The sequence below is a fragment of the Bubalus bubalis genome, chromosome 24 (genome assembly GCF_019923935.1).
Source record: "Bubalus bubalis isolate 160015118507 breed Murrah chromosome 24, NDDB_SH_1, whole genome shotgun sequence".
Classification (NCBI taxonomy): Eukaryota; Metazoa; Chordata; class Mammalia; order Artiodactyla; family Bovidae; genus Bubalus; species Bubalus bubalis.
Genome location: NC_059180.1, coordinates 31,635,396 through 31,655,543, shown reverse-complemented (window position 1 = coordinate 31,655,543; position 20,148 = coordinate 31,635,396). Strand labels below are relative to the sequence as shown.

Sequence of the window (20,148 nt, the reverse complement as noted above, 5' to 3'; positions counted from 1 at the left end):
ATTATTTTTGTTTTTGAAGAAATGCCGTTAAGTCTTCCCCAGCAGCTGCACAATTTTACGTTCCTTCCAACAATCCAGAAAGGGTTCCAAATCTTTACATCCTCGCCAGCATTTGTTATTTTCTGGGTTTTTCTTTTTTTTTAAATAGCCATCCAGATGGCTGTGAGGTATTATCTCACCGGAGAAGGCAATGGTAACCCACTCCAGTACTCTTGCCTGGAAAATCCCATGGACGGAGGAGCCTGGTAGGCTGTAGTCCATGGGGTCATAAAGAGTCGGACACTTACTGAGCGACTTCACTTTTCCCTTTCATGCATTGGAGAAGGAAATGGCAACCCACTCCAGTGTTTCTTGCCTGGAGAATCCCAGGGACGGCGGAGCCTGGTGGGCTGCCGTCTCTGGGGTCGCACAGAGTCGGACGCGACTGAAGCGACTTAGCAGCAGTAGCAGCAGCGGCAGCAATGATTAGTGATGTTGAGCTTCTTTTCATGTGTTTGTTGGCCACTTGTTCATCTTCTTTGAGAAATGCCTGCTTTAAGTTCTTTGCTAATTTTTTAGTCAGGTTCTTTCTTTTTGTTGTTGAGTTGTAGTTCTTGATATATTATGGATAGTAACCCCTTTATCAGATTTATGATATACAATTTCTTACCCCCATTCTGTAGGTTCGCTACCTATAATTTTTCAATGTAAAATAGTCTTACATCTGGGCTTCCCTGGTTGCTCAGACAGTAAAGAATCCAGCTGCAATGCAGGAGAACTGGGTTCAATCAATCCCTGGGTTGGGAAGATGCCCTGGATGAGGGCATGGCAACCCACTCCAGTATTCTTGCTTGGAGAATCCCCATGGACAGAGGTGCCTGGTGGACTACAGTCAATGGGATTGCAAAGAGTTGGACACGACTGAGCAATTAAGCACAGCACAGCATAGTCTAACATCTTTTAAAACATAATTCTATTCCACTGAAACTCAGGGACTGAAGTAAACTGAGTTCTTAAGGACTGATTAACACCTGTAAGATATGCTACACTGACCTGTTCAGTAATTAGTGTAAAGTGATAGTTTCTAAAGAGAACTAATATATTGAGTCCCTTCACCTTTAACTACAGCCCAGCACTAAGTTCACTTGCCCATAGTAAGTACTTTTCCATTGTGATAAAATACTCATATTTACCTTTTAAAACTATTTTACATCATACAATTCAGTGGCATCGACATTCACAATGGTATACAACCATTATCAGTATCTGGTTCCAAAACATCATCACCCCAAAAGGAAGTTCTGTGCCCATTAAGAATCCACTCCCCATTCTTCTTCCCCCAGCCCCTTGCTTCCATCTCCACAAGCAAATTTGACTTCTGTGATTGCTCAACAGACAAAATACAACAAGGATTCAAACTGACCATTATTTTCACTCATTTATCGCTGCATAATTACCTCTTAAAGAAAAGAGACTATGATAGCATACTCTGATCTCCAATGCATAAGGCATCAAGAAACCCTGAAGTATACTTTGTAAGGTTTCCATTAAAACTCAACAGTACATTGACAATTATCTTTTGTAATATTCTTTGCCTGGAATAAGCATGGTAAAGAAATTCTCAGTTAAATCTAACAAAATGTCTATTTGGAGGTTCTGATAATTCAGGCCTTTTCCTACATAAACAACATCTTTGAATTGTTAGAGAAGTCCTCTGGAAAACAGGTAACAGTTTCTTAGTAACAGGTCATCTGCAATTACCAGCAACTGACCAGTCAAAAATAACACAAAGGAATATAGTTCATTGAGATTTTTTCATGTTATTTAATGAAACCCTCTCCTATAATGAAGAAACTACAATAAGGTATTAAGAGTCAAGAAAAGACCCATTTATTATTTAAAAAAAAAAAAAAAAAATCCCTTTCTCCCCAAATAAATTAGGAGCATAGCTTGGACACATTTTATAGTATCCAACATAACTACTATGTACAAAAAATAAAAGAAAGCTAATTATATTAATGTTAAACCTGAGTTTTCATCCCTGGCTCACTTACTAATCTAGAATGTTAACAGAAGCAAATCACTCAACCACTTCAAATCTTTATTTACTTCCTATAAAATAACTAACTGAAGCTCTCATGATGACGTACCTTTTAACTCTGACATGGTGCTAATACTGTCCGTTCTCCATTTGTCAGTAAATAACACCACATATTCTTGATTAAATTTTGCACTTGACATTAACTAGCTCCGCATAGCTCAGTTGGTAAACAATCTGCCTGCAGTGGAAGAGACCTGGGTTCGATCCCTGAGTTGGGAAGATCCCCTGGAGAAGGAAATGGCAACCCACTCCAGTATTTTTGCCTGGAGAATCCCATGGATAGAGGAGCCTGACAGGCTACAGTTCATGGGGTCGCAAGAGTCGGACACAACTTAGCGACTAAACCACCACCACCACCAATGTTGGATTTAAAAAGTGGTTTCTTTTAATGAAATCCCTAAGATTGAAAAGTTCTGATTCCTTACTAATATTTTCAAGAGAAAATTTAAATGAACAAGAGCATTATGAACTCTTACCTTGTTTGGCATCATCACAAGCTGCTGGCCTTTACAAATAGATCCTGATTCCAGCTTTCCCAGGACCACAGTGCCCATATCCTGTTTAAATTTAAAATAAAAAACCAAATGTCAGACTTCTGTTACTACTATACAGGAGTTCAACAACCCAAAGTGAAATCTTGCAAGGCTTATTCAGAAAAGAAAATCTTTAGCTCAAGTGGTAGAATCCTTAGGATTAATCTTAGACACAGGCAACAAATACTCTATTTCAAAAGCACATACATATATATAATACTAATAAATAAGTATGCCTAGGGATTTGAAAACACACTGCAGGAGACAGAATTATACGTTTGAAGATCTAAATTTGTTGTTCAAATTGAGGTTCTCTCAAAACTGTCTGAGATGTTCCCTATTTAAAAACTAAATTTCAAGAAATTTAGCATGAAGCTAATGAAATAATGACGTATTTGAAAAAAGCAAAATACTACATATTGATAGTGCAGTACTTAAAATGAAGCTGAAAACATAGTTAAAAATAGTGAAGCTTATTATTTTTTCTTTATTTGAAGCTTATTTTTTAAAGACTACATCCAGTGTTGGTTAGGCCATGGTAAACATGTTCATACTGCTGGTGGTCATGTAAATTAGCGCTGCATTTTGGAAGGCTATTTGTCAGTATCTATCAACTTTAATGTAGAACCTCTTTCAGAAGTTTTACTTATAAGAATCTCTCACCAAAAAATGATCACTGGCTCATAGAAAACAACCAAATTAAATTAAACTGATTTAATTATGGTCTGTCTATATCACTGAATAACATAATCTTTATTAAAGAGATACCTGTGTTATGTTGTTAATTGTTAAAGTTATTTCATAGTTTAAAACAGAACACAAAATAATTTGTCACCTCCCATAAAACCCAATTTCTTGAACATTTTGGGTACCTTGTACTTATCCACAATTGGCAGCCTGATTGGTCCATCAACTGATCTATTGAAGTTTGGCAAATTATCCAGATATGGAATAAATGGTAATCCACTGAGAATATAATAAAGTTAAAGAGTCAACATAAATGTTAAAATTTTAAGAAATTACATGGCTCTAACTTTATCTAGTTCATCTTACTTATTCCTCAGAAATGTTTTCAAAAAAATTACATAATAGATTAATATAATGAAAAAGTTTCCCTGTAAACTTATAAAAATATTTAATGGCCAATAACCCACATGTTGTAATAAATAGAAGCCACACTATATAACCTAATTTTTCATGGACTTTTTCCAGCTCTGAAATCAAGATTCTATAATTTCCCCCTTAAAACTACAGTATGTGAATTGGGAGGTATAATATTGCCAAGATCGCAATGTTCCCCCCAAACTGATCTACAAATTCAGTGCAGTTCTTATTAAAGTCCCACTGCCTTTTTGCAGAAATTTGACCAGCTGATCCCAATGTTCATATGGAAATTCAAGGGACCCAAAAAGGCAAAATATTCTTGGGGGGTGGAGGGATAAAAGTCAAAGACTCACATTTCCCAATTTAAATACTCACAAAGCTGAAGTATTCAAGACTTTACCTTATAAAAAATTAATCCAAAAATGAAACACACACCTAAGAGCTTCAATAGGCTTAAATGAAAATAACAGGTCTAATTCTTTATGACTGGATTGGGCAACAATTCCCTAGGCATGACACCAAAAGCACAATTAAGAGAAAAAAATAAACAGAGAAAAAAATAAACAAGATTTCATCAAAATTAAGACCTTTTTGTATTTCAAAGGACACTATGAAGAAAGTAAAAAGATAGCCCCACAGAATGGGAGAAAATGCTTGCAAATCATGTCTCTGATAAGGGAATTGTACCCAGTGCATAAAGTACCCTAACAATTCAATAACAAGAAAGAAAACCCAGGTAAAAGACAAAGGTCATGGCATTTTTAAAGCCAAGGTTACACTCAATATTTTCTTAAATTATTGGGCTTCCCAGGTAGCTCAACCCATGAAGAATCTGCCTGCAATGCAGGAGCCCCTGGTTTGGTCCCTGGGTGGGGAAGATCCCCTGGAGAAGGGAAAGGTTACAGTATTCTTGCCTGGAGAATCCCATGGACAGAGGAGCCTGGTGAGCTATGGTCCATGGGGTCGTAAAGAGTCAGACACGACTGAGCGGCTAACACACATAAACACACTGGGCTTTCCGTAGTGATCCAGGGGGCACAGATTCGAGCCTTAGTCAGGGAAATAAGATCTCACATGCTGTGCAGCCAAAAAATTAATTTAAAAAAAGATTACTTAATAAGACACAAACTAAATTAAAAAGATTACTTACATGTACCAAGGACAGAAATCTGATTGCTCCTTAAGATTTGCTCCCGTCAGTCCTGAGCATGGCATGAAGTGAATGTCCTTTTTGGGATTAAAGCCAACTTTTTTCAAAAACGGCACCAGTTTCTCTTTACATTCTTCATATCTATCAATATTTATAAATAATTATAATGTAAAGCATCTGAACTCTATAGTTTCAACATTAAACAGAGTATGAACAAACAGTAAGACATCCAAGCTTGCCTCTCATTGCTCCAATTCACTGTTGGGTCGTCCATCTTATTAATGAGCACAATCAAGTGTTTGACGCCTGCCGTCTTTGCCAGCATGGCATGTTCTCTCGTCTGTCCTCCTTTCTCAAATCCAGTTTCAAACTCTCCTTTCCTGGCAGAGATTACCTGTTCCAAGAAATCAACAGTTTATTCTTACACATTCAAGTACACTCTTCTAGCAATACAACATTTTTCTTTTCAGTTTTATCAGAAGCATCTTGCAAGAAAATAGAAGTGAGTGAGTTAGTCATTCAGTGTGTCCAGCTCTTTGTGACCCCACAGCCTGACAGGCTCCTCTGTCCACGGCATTCTGTAGGCAAAAACACTGGAGAGGCCTGCCTTCTCCAAGGGATCTTCCTGACCCAGGGATTGAACCTGGGTCTCCTGCATTGCAGGTAGATTCTTTTATCGTCTGAGCATATATGTACTTTTGAATGTTACAATGTCTAAATACTTTAAAATTTTGGTATATGTTTCTTCTCATTCCCAATTCTCCAAAATCTAGTACATTTTTATATTTTATATTTTATTTTTACATTTATATGTAAATTTATGTTTTACATTTCAAACATATATGTGATTTAGTGCTAGTACAATAACTACCGCCAAGTTGCAAAATGACTGAAGATCTTAAACAGATAATTTCTTACTCGTTTTTGTACTCACAGGATTGAGTACAAAATGGATTAGGTTTAGCAGTCAGTGGACACTAATTTCGGGCACAGAGATAATAGCAATGGTAGAGAAAAGCAGAAACTTTTTCATAAGTAAATCAAATTATGAAGATTTCTTGGGCAGATTAGTGAAACAAAGCGAAAACTGTAACTTTGTATATTTTACAGTTCACTGTAATCTAAATTCTAGCTTTTAGAAGGTAAATCCAAGAGTTTACATTTCAAGTTGGGCTGCGAAGAAATACAGGGATGAACTGGAAACATCTTTCCTTACCAGTACAGCCAAATCAGCTTGAGAAGCACCACCAATCATATTTGGGACAAAACTCTTGTGGCCAGGGGCATCTAGAATTGTAAAATGCTTCTTTTCCGTTTCAAAATAGGCACGACCCACTTCTACTGTTTTACCCTTGTCTCTTTCTTCCTGATTTGTGTCTAAGGCCCAAGATAAGTACCTGAAATAATTTTAAAATAACAATACTGGTAAGAACAGGAGTTTTAAAAATATTCTTCTACCATTAAACGTGTAATTAATGGTAGAAGAATTTTATGTTCAACATACATTTAAATCATGAACAGGACTGGGTAGAAGTAAAAGTTAAATGACTAAAACTTATATTCTTCTGATTCAAACACTCAAGAGCTTTTATATATATCCAGTGTCAATTATACATTCTGTAAGCAAATATTAGGTATAATAACAAGATGACAACATACACAGAAAGACTATTTAGTACCAATGCCAATATCACTATGAGTTAAGTAATGAGTTCCTTTATATTTCATTTTAAAAATCATCTAGCACAAAGTATAATACAAGTAAGGCTGTCTAAGGGTACCTTCTAAAAGTGAAGGCCACTAACCCACCATTTGGAAACAATGGTTACTTGCTAATATTTATTTGGATATTTCTTTGCCATATAAAATTACATATATAAATTCAAACCATCCATAACAGTATTAATTTAGATTACCTCATCACATCATCTGTATTTCATAGTAAGTAAGAAATATCAATAACCTCAGATATGCAGATGACACCACCCTTATGGCAGAAAGTGAAGAGGAACTAAAAAGCCTCTTGATGAAAGTGAAAGAGGAGAGTGAAAAAGTTGGCTTAAAGCTCAACATTCAGAAAACTAAGATCATGACATCTGGTCACATCACTTCATGGGAAATAGATGGGGAAACAGTGGAAACAGTGTCAGACTTTATTTTTTTGGGCTCCAAAATCACTGCAGATGGTGATTGCAGCCATGAAATTAAAAGACGCTTACTCCTGAGAAGAAAAGTTACGACCAACCTAGACAGCATATTAAAAGCCAGAGACATTACTTTGCCAACAAAGGCCCGTCTAGTCAAAGCTGTGGTTTTTCCAGTAGTCATGTATGGATGTGAGAGTTGGACTGTGAAGAAAGCTGAGCACCAAAGAATTGATGCTTTTGAACTGTGGTGTTGGAGAAGGCTCTTGAGAGTCCCTTGGACTGCAAGGAGATCCAACCAGTCCATTCTAAAGATCAGTCCTGGGTATTCATTGGAAGGACCGATGTTGAAGCTGAAACTCCAATACTTTGGCCACCTCATGCGAAGAGTTGACTCATTGGAAAAGACTCTGCTGCTGGGAGGGATTGGGGGCAGGAGGAGAAGGGGATGACAGAGGATGAGATGACTGGATGGCATCACTGACTCGATGGACATGAGTTTGAGTGAACTCTGGGAATTGGTGGGAGGCCTGGCGTGCTGTGATTCATGGGGTCGCAAAAAGTCGGACACAACTGAGCGACTGAACTGAACTGAATCCATTTTTTAGTATTATATTGATTAGGAACTTTTCCCCTTAACACAGAATTTAAAAAAAAAAAAAGACCACCAATGTCCTATTGAGATAAAGCTTGTTAACTTAAGAAAAAATAAGGTTAGAAAGAAGAAAAGAACTGACCCTCTCTCCATGCAAAGGCAACTACTATCAATATATTATTCCATCTATTCTTTTATCTTTCAGTGGTTTACTCACATAATGATCATACCCTTAAGTACTATTATGTTATCTGCTTTCTCCCCAAATTCCACTGTAACATCTGTTCCTGATTATTATAAATTCTGTGAATGAAATTTTGTAGCCAGGTAATGTCTCAATTAAATAGATGCTTTATATTTATCCCACAAGTCTCCTCTTATGAATTTATATGTTAGTAGACTACAAAAGCATAAGTCATTTCCTGAAAAGTAACTTATAGTGTCATAAAAGTTTACCAAGTTTCTCTGTTTTTTTCTTTAGCTTCTCTTTCATATTTCTCAAGTGTCCTTTTGTCAACCATTCCAGTCAAATACCTGAAAATGTTGAAAGAAAAGAGAAACAAACATTTAATTACTCATGGATTGCTCAGTTGTGAAGGCAGGAAATCTTTAAAGCTCTCGAAGGGAATTTGAACTCCATAAAAAAGCTACTTTAAAGTACAAGTGCCACTGGGGTAGATGCTGAAATCATGGAAAATTTCAGTGGAAAAGACATTTACAGTCTCAGATTACCTCCCCCAAGATAATGGGAAAAAAATAACTTTACAGTGCTAAATTCTGGCAGCGGACACCTTAACCAAGTAATCATGGCTTTTATCACCAGTAATAGATAAAACATACTGAATATTGCGATCATCTGCACTCTCATATGAGCACAACATACCTTCTGAGATATTCTCTTCCAAAACGCATACCCTCAGTCTAATTATTAACATTGTCAAACCCAAATTGAAGAACATCCAATAAAATAACCAAACAGCACTCTTCAAATTATGAAGGTCATGAAAGACAAGACTGAGGAAATGTCACACGTGGGAGGAGACTAAAGAGACATAACAACTAAGTGTAATGTGGAATTCTAGAACAGAAAAAATGATACTGGTTGAAAAACTGGTGAAATCCAAATGCGATCTGTAGTTTAGTTAGTTAGTTTGTACCAGTGATAACTCGCTAGTTGGGATGATTGTACAATGGTTATTTAGTAGGTTAACATTAAGGTAGGCTGAATAAAATTGTCTAACAATTCCACTACTGTTTTTGGAACCTTTCTATAAGTCTAAAATTATTTCAAAATAAATGTTTTTTTTTTCAAACAGCAAATGTAAATACTAATGTAAAAGAAAGGAATTCTAAGTGCTATCCAAGCAATTAAGTCTTACTATTTAATATTTAAAACATACTAGTCAAAATGAGATCATAATTTTTAAATAATACCCAACTGCTTCCCTTGACTCTATCCAAATCAAATCCTGTTTTAAGCTTCTGTCTCTGGGTGTTCTCAATAGTCATCTAAATAAAAAAATATACACTTTCATAAAACACAACATCAAACGGGCCTGCCACTTCTTTCCAGAGTCTTAGGTAAGAATTCCTATATAATAGCCTGCTTTAGGATCTGTTGTAGAAATTTTCAGCAGTAACTGGCAAATTTACTGATTAAGATTACTTAACAAAGCAAGACAATGAAGATATGCCCTCTAGACCCTCTGTTATCCTTTAAGATAACAGCTTAAAGAAATGCATCTTCTTTAGGAGAGATTAAAAAGATGTTTTAATGAAAATATTTTTCAATTCTAGAACACATCACTAAACACCAACCATGGCATTTTCATACCTAGATACCTTCTATATATGATAAAAAAGAAAAAAAAAAAGAAAAAAAAAGCATGTTAGCCAGACATTCTGATTAAATCCACATATATTTAAGGAGTTGATGAATGAGGAAACACCAGTTCCCCCAGATTCATTATTCCAAAGAAAATTATATTTAAAACAAAGTAAAATTTCTTATAATCTAGGGTTCTATATTACTTTTTATTAACAAATCTAAAAGACAGCTTTTAGAAATGCATTTAATTAAGGTTTCATGAGAGTCTTACAGTGATAACAAAAGGTATTTAACAAAAAATATACTTACATTATTTGTCCTCCAATGGTTGACTTGCCAGCATCTGAAAGTAACAACATGATCAACAACAGGCAAACCGTAGGCATAGTCAAACCCAAACATAAGGACTATATAGGAACACAACCAAAGGCCCATTTAACATACCTAATTACAGCTTGCAAAAGCGACTGCAAAGAATAGAATCTGGGTCAGAAGTTCTGGTTAGTTACCTTCTCTCCTTGAATCTAAGACCCCCCCTGCAGCTCGATAGTGACTTAGGACTACTTTACTGATAATATGAATTACCCAAGGGGAGCCTCAGAAGGAGAACTAAAGTAGCCAAGACCCCTCAACTACATTTAAGTAGTCTGCTTTGCACTTTTAGCCAGTATAGGTGTTCCTTTACAAATTTCAAAGGAGTTCTTGCTACCATAAAAAGCAGAATGGTGTATCATCAAATTCAAAAGAAGCCAGAGATAAGAGAAAGGAAAGGAAAAGGGGCACATAATTCTGTTATTTTCTTTTCAGACAAAAAAATAGACTTTAAAAAAAAAATATTAACTAACAGATGTTGTAACATGCTGAGCCATCACCAGTGGCCTACAGACCAATTATGTATCACATACAAATATACTTATTTTCTTCCAGCTACGATGCCACCACAACTTCCAAGAATACACTGCTGGCAATGTTCTGCCAGCTAAAAAATCTATCGAGTTAAAAATCAATACGTTTTAGATTAGTTCAGTTTCACTAAATATTTCAAGTAGCTTAATAAGATGTTCTCTGATGGATTCAGTAACTTTGGTCATTTCTTATCATTGCTACAAGTGCAACTCACCTACGTGCCCAATGAATACGACATTTACGTGTTCCTTCTTAGGAGCTCCTGGCGGCGCAACCACAGATTTAGGTTTTGGTATTTCCTCTTCCTCCTCCATCATTTCCTGGGCACTTTCCTCTGCAGGCCTTCCATCTCCCAAAGAACCACCATCTGGCTCTGCTTCACTTATTTCTTCTTTGTGCTCCCATGATTCTTCTGGGGACATCTCTGTCTCCCCATTTTCTACTGAAATAAAACATTTTAGTTTAGTATTCTGAAAAAGGTTTATCATCTATCTATACATTAAAACACAGATGCTTTTAAACAACAAACAGAACTTAACATATTCAGTTCCATATCCTAACATCTAGTGACACACAAGCAAGAAAATCTCTTTCATAAAAGAAACATACAAGCTGGCCTCACAGGTGACATCAGAGCTCTGACTCAGATTAGGAGAGACTATTTTAATGGAGCTTCATCTTCACAAGGACGAACAAAATATGAACAGGACATCTAACACTCCCAACAGCCCAATTATTCTGGCATCAAGATGTCCTGACAGAAAAGGGGAAGTTCAAAATCAGAATACAAAAAAGTGTGAAAAGATTTAGATTTCTGTTTTTCCTTTGGAAGTAGTAGAACTTCAGTATGAATGTTACTGAACACCTTGGGAATATGAAACCCTTAAGGGTAAGAAAGTTACAAAAAGGAAAAAAATTTTCACAAACGTAAATTAAGTACACCTATTCAAACTGCTTTAGCATTTCCTCCATGTGATTCTTTTATATTTGCCATCACTAAATTTATCATGGCAGTGTTAATGCCCCATTAGCTCTGCTTGCTAAATCCTAATGGCAAAGACTCAGTTTTCACTGTAGTTTTTTAAATGTAGGCATTATAATAATGATAACACTTAAACGTTTGTACCTTAAATCTTGAGACTGAAAGAGTTTAATATTACTGTATTAATATGGTCAGAAATTTTCTTACCAATAGGTTCTGAAAGTTCCATGCTAACAGCTGAATTTGAACCTAGACAAGAAATTGAGATATATATTTACCAAACACTATCTAGATTTGCACACCACAGACAATTTAATGCTTTCTCAATTAGTTGTTCAAAGAGTCACATCACAGAAAATTACCTTCACACAACAATGACTGTTCCTCTTGAGAAGATTCCACAGGTGCTGTTTAACAGAAATAAGCTCTATTAAAAATTGAGACCTATACATCCATTTTACTTATCTTTTAAGAAACAGGAAAAACAGAAGTTCAATAACAAAACAAAAACCTCAATAATTCAGAACAATGACAACTAACCCAGGCTTTCAAATTACAAATCTGTTTAACCTAAAAAAAATCTACCAACTACAGCCAATTTTAAAACATTTTCAATGTTTAAAATGTATTCACTAAAGCATGTTTATTCTCTGACTCTACTTCATAAACTTTTCCTTTACAGATACTGTAAAAGTAACCTGCAGCCCAGCACAAATCAAATTAGATTTGACTCAACAAATATACATTACTACTCTAGATTCTCTAGCCCAAGAAGTAATGATTAGTCCTTGTTAAGATTCTATAATACATGTTATCATCAAGATCCTTATATAAATTATATTCGATACCAATAAAATGAAAAGGACATTCGTATATAGTCTCTGGAATGCATCCAGGCCCTTACATCATCTCAGAAAAAGTGGTTATAATGATGCTGCTGCTGCTGCTGCTAAGTCGCTTCAGTCATGTCTGACTCTGTGCGACCCCATAGACGGCAGCCCACCAGGCTCCTCCCGTCCCGGGGATTCTCCAGGCAAGAACACTGGAGTGGGTTGCCATTTCCTTCTCCAATGCATGAAAGTGAAAAGTGAAAGTGAATTTGCTCAGTCGTGTCCGACTCTTAGCGACCCCATGGACTGCAGCCTACCAGGCTCCTCCGTCCATGGGATTTTCCAGGTAAGAGTACTGGAGTGGGGTAGTTTTGTCCTATATTAGAATTCTAAGGTCAAGCAATAACCCAGTTTCCATAACTATCACATTACAAGCTTTATGACACCATTGGAAGAGATGTATGTGAAATATACACTAATACCCCAGTCCATACATTTATTTTTTATACTAAATACTTCAATACCTAAGTACTCTTGCTTTAAAGAATCTACAAGAGGCAAAAAAAATCAGAGAATTTGAAGTCACATGAATCCTCCACACCAATAAAGAACAGTGAATTCTTAACCTGCAAGACTCACATTTAAAATCAGTGTCCAGTCTGCCTCTTTAGCACAGCAGGCAGCACATCAGTCTCCTAAAATCAGTGCCCAGGAAGTATTAACACCCGTAAGTCAACAAGAAGCTTGGGGCCCAATCTCCCAATAACATGAAGTGTTGAAGAAAGTTAATTCCTGCGAGTCCCCTGGTGGCCTATTAGGATTCCAGGCTTTCACTGCCACAGCCCTGGGTTCAGTCTCTGCTCAGGGAACGGAGACTGCACAAGCCACATGGCATGGCCAAAAAAAGAAAAGAAGGAAAGAAAGAAATTCCTGTCCCTGAAAGGTCAAGGGCAACAGATTTTTTTTGAGGAAGGAAGTGACATGCCAAGTGTGACTTAGGGAGATCATTCTATGGTAGTACACAAATGAACCAGAGAGGTAAAGACACCACAAGTCAGAAAGACCAACAACACTACTTACAAGAAAGTATGCCATCAGAACACATGAGTGGTACAACCAGAGATGGAGTTCAGTGCAAAGATAAAGGGAGCAAAGATCTGACAGGAACAGGGAGGAAGAATGAAAAGTCTAAGATGACCCCACCCTGTGTGATTAACAGGGTATTTTAACAGGAACTGGGAGGGAAAATCCTTTAAACTCAGTCCACAAAGTAAAAGGAATTGTACTTCAGATATAATATAGATTAGTTTTTGTTTTTTGTTTTTTTTTGGTTTTCCTATTAAGAAAAGTTTACAGGTAAGATAAGGAAAAATTACTCAATTTTCAGAAAAAGTCAAGTTCATAGCCACCCTAGGGATGGAAGAGGCAGCACAGGGCAGTAGCAGAAGGACAGAACTGAGCTGACTCCTGGCTTGTCATTTGTTAGTTCTCAGGTACAGTCATTTCACTGGAGTCATCAAGATGACATGCCATCTGCCAGACAGGATTAGATGAAAGAATAATTTGTTTAGTTATCAAATAACTCGTGGCACCTAGATATTCAACAAATGAGTCTCTACCTCCTAACATGGACCGAGTATCAATTCTATCAACTAACATGTACTGAGTGTCTATTACAGTCTAGACAGGGATTAAGAAGCATTCCCCAAGTCCTGGAGGTAGGGAGGGAGTTGGTGGCAAATTACCCTAATTCCAATTAACCTTTATTGAGCCCTTATGTGCTAACCGCTGTCTCTTCTAATTCCCCTGAAAACCCTATGAAATAGACAACTATCATCTAACATTCAGATGGCCCCTGTTGAAAATCACTCAGAAAAAGTGAACTGAATAAATGATGATATACATATATTCTAAGGCAGGAAAAGACTAAGATAACTGGTGTAGTAGACTCTCCTGTCACTTAGTAAGATAACCCAAACTGCAACTGAGCTTTATAAAATGAAATAGTACATACACCTGACCACCTAGTTCTAGAACCAACTGTTAAACTTATAAATACACAACATATGCATTAGGCTGTAAGGCACTTCTCCTGACAGTGACATCAGTCATGAGTTCACCCCCATGGGTGCATAATGCAAAATCTGTTCATGGTTTTATTTTTCAAGGTGTCTTACTTTTATTGAATATTTGTCTTAAGTTTACAAAGCTTAGAGACAAAGTACCAAAAGCAATCAAGTGCTTAATATACACCTAATGATATGCATTCAGACCACAGAAGACGTTATAAACTTTTTGGTAATGCTAGTGACATTTGCAAACTGATGTTTTTGGAATTAATAAAGCAGTAAAATCACATATAACAAGATGTTCCTTAAATTTAAGCTTCTCAATATCATTGTCCCCAGGCTTTACACATTCATGTAAGCCCTTCTTGTTCATTTTACTCTGGTCTTATTCACAATGCACATCACATCCAGATTTTACTGGCTACTATTAATCCTGGACTTAGAATTCTACTAGATCTAAAGTCATTTGTTCATGGTTAGCAAACAGGATTATTAGCGCTTGATTTCTCAAGTCTTGCACAGTTCATACCTATCAGTGAAAGAGAAGAAAACCCTCCCAAGGAATGAAATTATGGTTTCATATATTCCAATGGTATCTCCATGTTCAGACACACATTCTTATCGAGTATTCGAAGGAATAATTCTAATAAAGTAAGAAGGTTATCAGAGTGTACAAGTGATTAAAACTGCCACACCCTAAGTTAAAAGGAGAAACTAATAATTGTGGTGAAATTATTACAATTTTTTAAACACGACTTTACCAAAAGACAGCCAGGCAACAGTACTGCCTGTGTTTTAACACAGATGATAATCTGGGTCTTAAAACTGCTAGTTAAATATGATCATGGTGAAATAAGCTAGTCACAAAATGTCCCATGTTATACCATTCCACTTCCATGAAATATTCAGAATAGGTAAATCCAGAGAGCAGAAAGCAGACTGGTGGTTACCAGAAGCTGGAAGGAAAGGGGAATGGGAAGGGGTGGCAAAAATGCTTTGGAACTAGACAGAGGTGACAGTTTTTACAACACTGAGAATGTTTTAAATGCCATGACTTGTTCACTCTAAAATGGTTAATTTTATGTTATATAGATTTTTTTAATATAAAAGAAATTTAAAGATACAATCATGGATCAAAGGACTTCAACATGGCAACTCCTATTTTGCCAGCTTACAGTAAGGACAGCACAAGTTAGTCAAGACCATACATGTGGCAGGTAATGAAAGCTATGTTTTAATTTAAGCTACGTATTTTAAACTAAATGATGACCAATTCTCAAAAAGTGCTTAATCCATCTATTTCATAAATCAGCAAGTTAAATTTGCACTGCTTTAGCTATAAAACCAGTCTCTAATCCCCTTTATACACTAAAACAGCTATTTATAATGCCATCTTAACTAAAATATCTTCCTCCTGTTAGCTAAATGGTGTGTTCAGTAAAGAAAAATAAAAACGACTTCAGTGGTGTCACAGAAGTAACAAGTGTCCTACCTGCATGGATCTGAGAAATAGAGGCGATTCTGTCTGAGTTTCTACAATGATGGAAACATCTGTGCTGTGATGATAGTCACTAGCCACGTGTGGCTCTTAAGCACTTGAAAGGTAGCTACTGTGACTGAGGAACTGCATTTTAGATTTTAGTTTTAAAATTAAACACCCACATGTGCACAGTTCTGGCTCCTCTGAAGGAGTGACCTCAGTTGCCCTATGAACTTGCCTTATCTGGTTTTCCACTTTGCCCTATTCTCCAACCACTTTCCACCTGAAGGGCTAAGGACCTGGCTTCTTGACTCCTCTAAGATATGACCCTCTTTCAATTATAGATCCACCCACACACACAGCTTAGTTCTTGTTCCTTAGGAGATTATGGACTTCTAGAATGACTGGTTTTCTGAAACAAGGAGACTTTTTTCTCTACTTTGTCTCCACAGGTTGGCACAGTGTACTGTATAGAATAAATACACACTTAATTTTTACTGAATTAACTTCAGCAGTAGGGTTCAGAACAATTTTATATGTGCCAATTTTCTAAGGGAGTTAGAGAAACAATATCCAAGAGATGTTAAAGAACAGTTTGAGTAAGGAACTAAAATTCTCTGGCACACACGTGACCACATGGTCTCACAAAAGCTCAGGCATTTTCTCCCAGACAACACTGGAAAATAGTAAAGGCAGGTATCAGAAAGAAAAGCCTGCAGAACATGTACAAGGGTCCATGGTTTTGCCCTAACTACCTAACCCTCTAAAAATAAAAAGGCACAATGTTACAGATAGTGGTGATCACAGCTGTTTATTTTATATCATTTCCTAAAATGTTTTAAATAATTTCAAAATGTTACTTTAAATTAGAGCATTGCCGTACTTCACTGGTGGCTGAGTGGTAAAGAATTCGCCTGCCAATGCAGGAGACACAGGTTTGCTCCCTGGTCTTGGGAACTAAGCCCATGCACTCCACAACTACTGAGCCTGTTTGCTGCAACTGCTAAAGCTCGTGCGCCACAAGAGAAGCCACTGTAATCAGAAGCCTGAACCGTAACTAGGGAGTAGCTTCCACTCACAACTAGAGAAAAGCCTGCACAGCAACAAAGACCCAGCACAGCCAAAAAATAAAATAATAAAATTTAAAAAATTAGAGCATTGCCTACTTATGACGTGTACCCAGCTACTGCTGAGAAAGAGCATGGAGACAGTGCCGTGGTGCACAAACTTATAAGCCCCGTTTTTGAAAGTGTCTCAGCCAAAAGATTGTTTAGCTTCCAATTACAAGGAAAAACTAATGGACTTATTATTGCTAGGATAAGCTCTGAAATCAGATCTAGGTTCTAATCCCAACTCCTCCATTTATTCATGGATGTCACGTCCCCTATTTATTTAGCTTCTCTGAAACTTAATTTTCTTATCTGTAAAAATAGGTCATCAGTATCTATACCTCAAGAGGTTGTTGTGAAGGGCATTTTAACCAAGTGGTAACTGCTCAATAAATATATTATTATAATAAGCATTTCAATGTCCCATAATGATTATAAAAACTTTTAAGAATGAAATATAAGAAAGGCAAATTCCAGGACCACTTTCTCAGAAGATCCATGCTGGCTGTAGTAATTAGCTCTGGGCATGCTCTCTCTTTTTTTTTTTTTTGTCATTATTAAACAGCAGGGTGTGGCAGAGAGCACTAAATTAGCAACTGGCAAATTTGGATTCTAGACTCAACTGTGTCCTTAAACCTGTGAGTGACCTTAGGCATTCACTCAACATCTCTTATTATGACTGCCAGGTCATCTCTGGTCCTAACATTCTGAAGAACCTATTTACTCAGTCACTAAAGTAATATCAACCCGAACAGGCTTTTCTGTAGAGTAACTTAAGTTCTACTCTATTTTTCAAACAATGCTAAAAGATAGTCTTTATAATTTATATACTATCTGCTGCAAAAAGAATGAGATATTTAATTTCAGATACCACAAAAAAGTACAAAGATAACAGAATACCATCCACGTGAAACCAACCACCACAAAGGAGATGGGCTCAGTAGTACTGTAAGAACTCCTACTGGAATTCCACAGAAACAGGCAACCCGATGACATTCTAAGGTACATACTTTTTTAAATAAATTGAGGGATAGTTGATACACAATATTGTATAGGTTTTGGATGTACAACACAGTGATTCACAATTTTTTTTTAAAAATTTATTTTTTTTGTGATTCCAATTTTTAAAGGTTATACTCTATAATTATTATAAAACACTGGCTGAATTCTCTATGCTGTACAATATATCCTTGTAGGTTATTTTATACATAGTAGTTTGCTAAGGTATACTTTTTTTATTTCAAGTGAAGAGAAATACAATTACTTAGAATATGGTCTGGAATTAGGTTTGACCACTCTCAGACAAAGCTAGCTCAAAAAATCCTTGCTAAGTGTTCCTCTCACCTAGGAAGGAGAGTATGATGGGGACTGGTTTAACTTGGAGTAGTAATGTAACAACTAACCTTTCCTTAGAACAAAGTCATTTATGAAAAAACCAACAACATATCTGTAGCTCAGCCACACTTCGTTAAAATCTACCAACAGCAGGAAGAAAACTCTTAAGTTTTGGTATGAACCATCAACTGATAGCTAAAAAAGGAGTATGAGGACCTCAGAACAACCAAGTAGCCAAAATCTAACTTCTCTCAAAATTTTAAGAACTGTGAATTGAATGATGAAATTCTAAATAAGGAGCCAGAATTAAAGTAACTCACCCATGTTTAATACGAAATAAACAAGTCTTTACTTAGAAGTGGGCTTTCCTGGTAACTCACATGGTAAAGCGTTTGCCTGCAATACCGGAGACCCGGGTTTGATCCCTGGGTCTGGAGGGTCTGGAAGATTCCCTGGAGAAGGAACTGGCAACCCACTCCAGTATTTTTGCCTGGAAAATCCCATGGATGGACGAGCCTAGCAGGCTACGGTCAATGGGGTCGAAAAGAAACTGAGCGACTAACACTTACTTACAAGTAAAGATGACTGGTACTCTAGCAAATTCCTAGGAAACTTGAAGTACAGAAACACAAGAAAGGTGAATTTTATGTTAATTGTACCTCGGATATTCACAGAGAACACTTAGTAGAAAACAGATCTGTGGTTTTATGATTAGGGTGACACAAGTGAAATTATTTATATAAAGGGACCTGTGAACAGTGCTTCCCAGCTTTGAAAGCCCTCTCTCTGCACTCTGTGTATGGCCCTCTTAACCATGAAGGGTCTTCCATTAGAGTAGACTGGGTATCATCTGATCCCTTTCTGGACTCCTTGAGAATCAGTTATCCATCTTGGTGGTATCACTTTGAGTGTCTAGCACAGCATCCTGCCTTCTGCAGGCAGGCAATGTCTGTTCATTAACTGCCATACACATACCTGAGCAAAACCAGATATTCACATCTCGAAAAATTCCATTCCAATTCAGCTAACTCTTCAGGAAAGATAATCAAATCTCTTTTTCATTCCTTCCTCTCCAATTAGAAAGACAACACTGTTTTAACACTTTAAGACATTTCCTCCCCAGCAAACTAAACAAAGCTAAAAATCTGTTCTCTACAATATTTCCCAACATGCCATGATATGTTTTCATCATCTTTTTATGCAGTACAATTCCAGAAAAAAAGCGAAAAATAAACAAAAGGAAAAAAAAGCAGTGAATAAAACCTGCTCTAAAATTCCCATGGGAATTCCCTAGCAGTGCAGTGGTCAGGACTCCATGCTTCCACTGCAAGGGGGAACTAAGATCCCAAAATGGCAACGTGGCCAAATAAATAAAAAATCAAACTTATTCCCAAACAAAGTTTCTAACAGTTGAAACAGTTGCTCAACATGGTGCAGCCTTAGTGGATGCCCTCACTTGTTCCCTGAACCCCCACACCTGAGCCACTCCACATGTAAAATCATGAAACGAGAGCTAAAATTGAATGATCTCTAATAATCAGTATGACATGGTAGGAAAAGAAATACTCCTCCAGGAACACTACTTTCCCTGATCTCCTCAGCCCACTTATTCCATTCACTGTCTCATCTGAAAAGTCCTTTCTATTACAATTGTTACTGCAGGCATTCAGTCACAAGAAAAACAAAGGGGCAACCATATCTACCATCTCTTTAAACTTAACTATCAGTCAACTGGTATTGTTTAACATAAAAAAGTGTAAGAGCCCTTCAGGACAAAATGACTATTACTTTGAGTCTGTATCTTCTCTACTCTGGTGGCCCAGAAGAGGTCAGTCACCTTTGGGAAAATTCAGTGAATAACAGCATCCACCAAGGGACTTAAACCCCTCCTAAGGACTAACTGGCTTCCCTGGTGGATCAGCAGTAATGAATCCACCTGCCAGTGCAGGAGACATGGATTTATTCTTGGATTCCCTGGAGAAAGAAATGGCAACCCACTCCAG

At 36.8% G+C, this 20,148-nt stretch overlaps 2 protein-coding genes across 6 annotated transcripts in view; one reads left to right on the top strand and one right to left on the bottom strand.

The window, feature by feature from the left end:
• The window catches only part of TNFRSF17 (TNF receptor superfamily member 17), a 138,091-nt gene that overhangs the window by 18,554 nt on the left and 99,389 nt on the right, over positions 1-20,148 (top strand). The window lies entirely within an intron of this gene.
• GSPT1 (G1 to S phase transition 1) overlaps positions 1-20,148 on the bottom strand; it is a 29,655-nt gene that overhangs the window by 5,323 nt on the left and 4,184 nt on the right. For 2 of the 3 annotated variants that reach the window (XM_006073625.3, XM_006073622.3), the window contains exons 2-11: positions 11,685-11,729; positions 11,530-11,571; positions 10,555-10,782; positions 9,744-9,777; positions 8,063-8,140; positions 6,084-6,264; positions 5,107-5,261; positions 4,868-5,008; positions 3,486-3,579; positions 2,557-2,637 (exon numbers count right to left, since the gene is read on the bottom strand). In XM_006073625.3, coding sequence (XP_006073687.1) covers positions 2,557-2,637; positions 3,486-3,579; positions 4,868-5,008; positions 5,107-5,261; positions 6,084-6,264; positions 8,063-8,140; positions 9,744-9,777; positions 10,555-10,782; positions 11,530-11,551 — 1,014 coding nt within the window. In that variant the 5' untranslated portion in view covers positions 11,552-11,571; positions 11,685-11,729. The remainder of the gene's footprint in view (positions 1-2,556; positions 2,638-3,485; positions 3,580-4,867; positions 5,009-5,106; positions 5,262-6,083; positions 6,265-8,062; positions 8,141-9,743; positions 9,778-10,554; positions 10,783-11,529; positions 11,572-11,684; positions 11,730-20,148) is intronic. The other variant, XM_006073623.3, reaches the window with a different exon arrangement.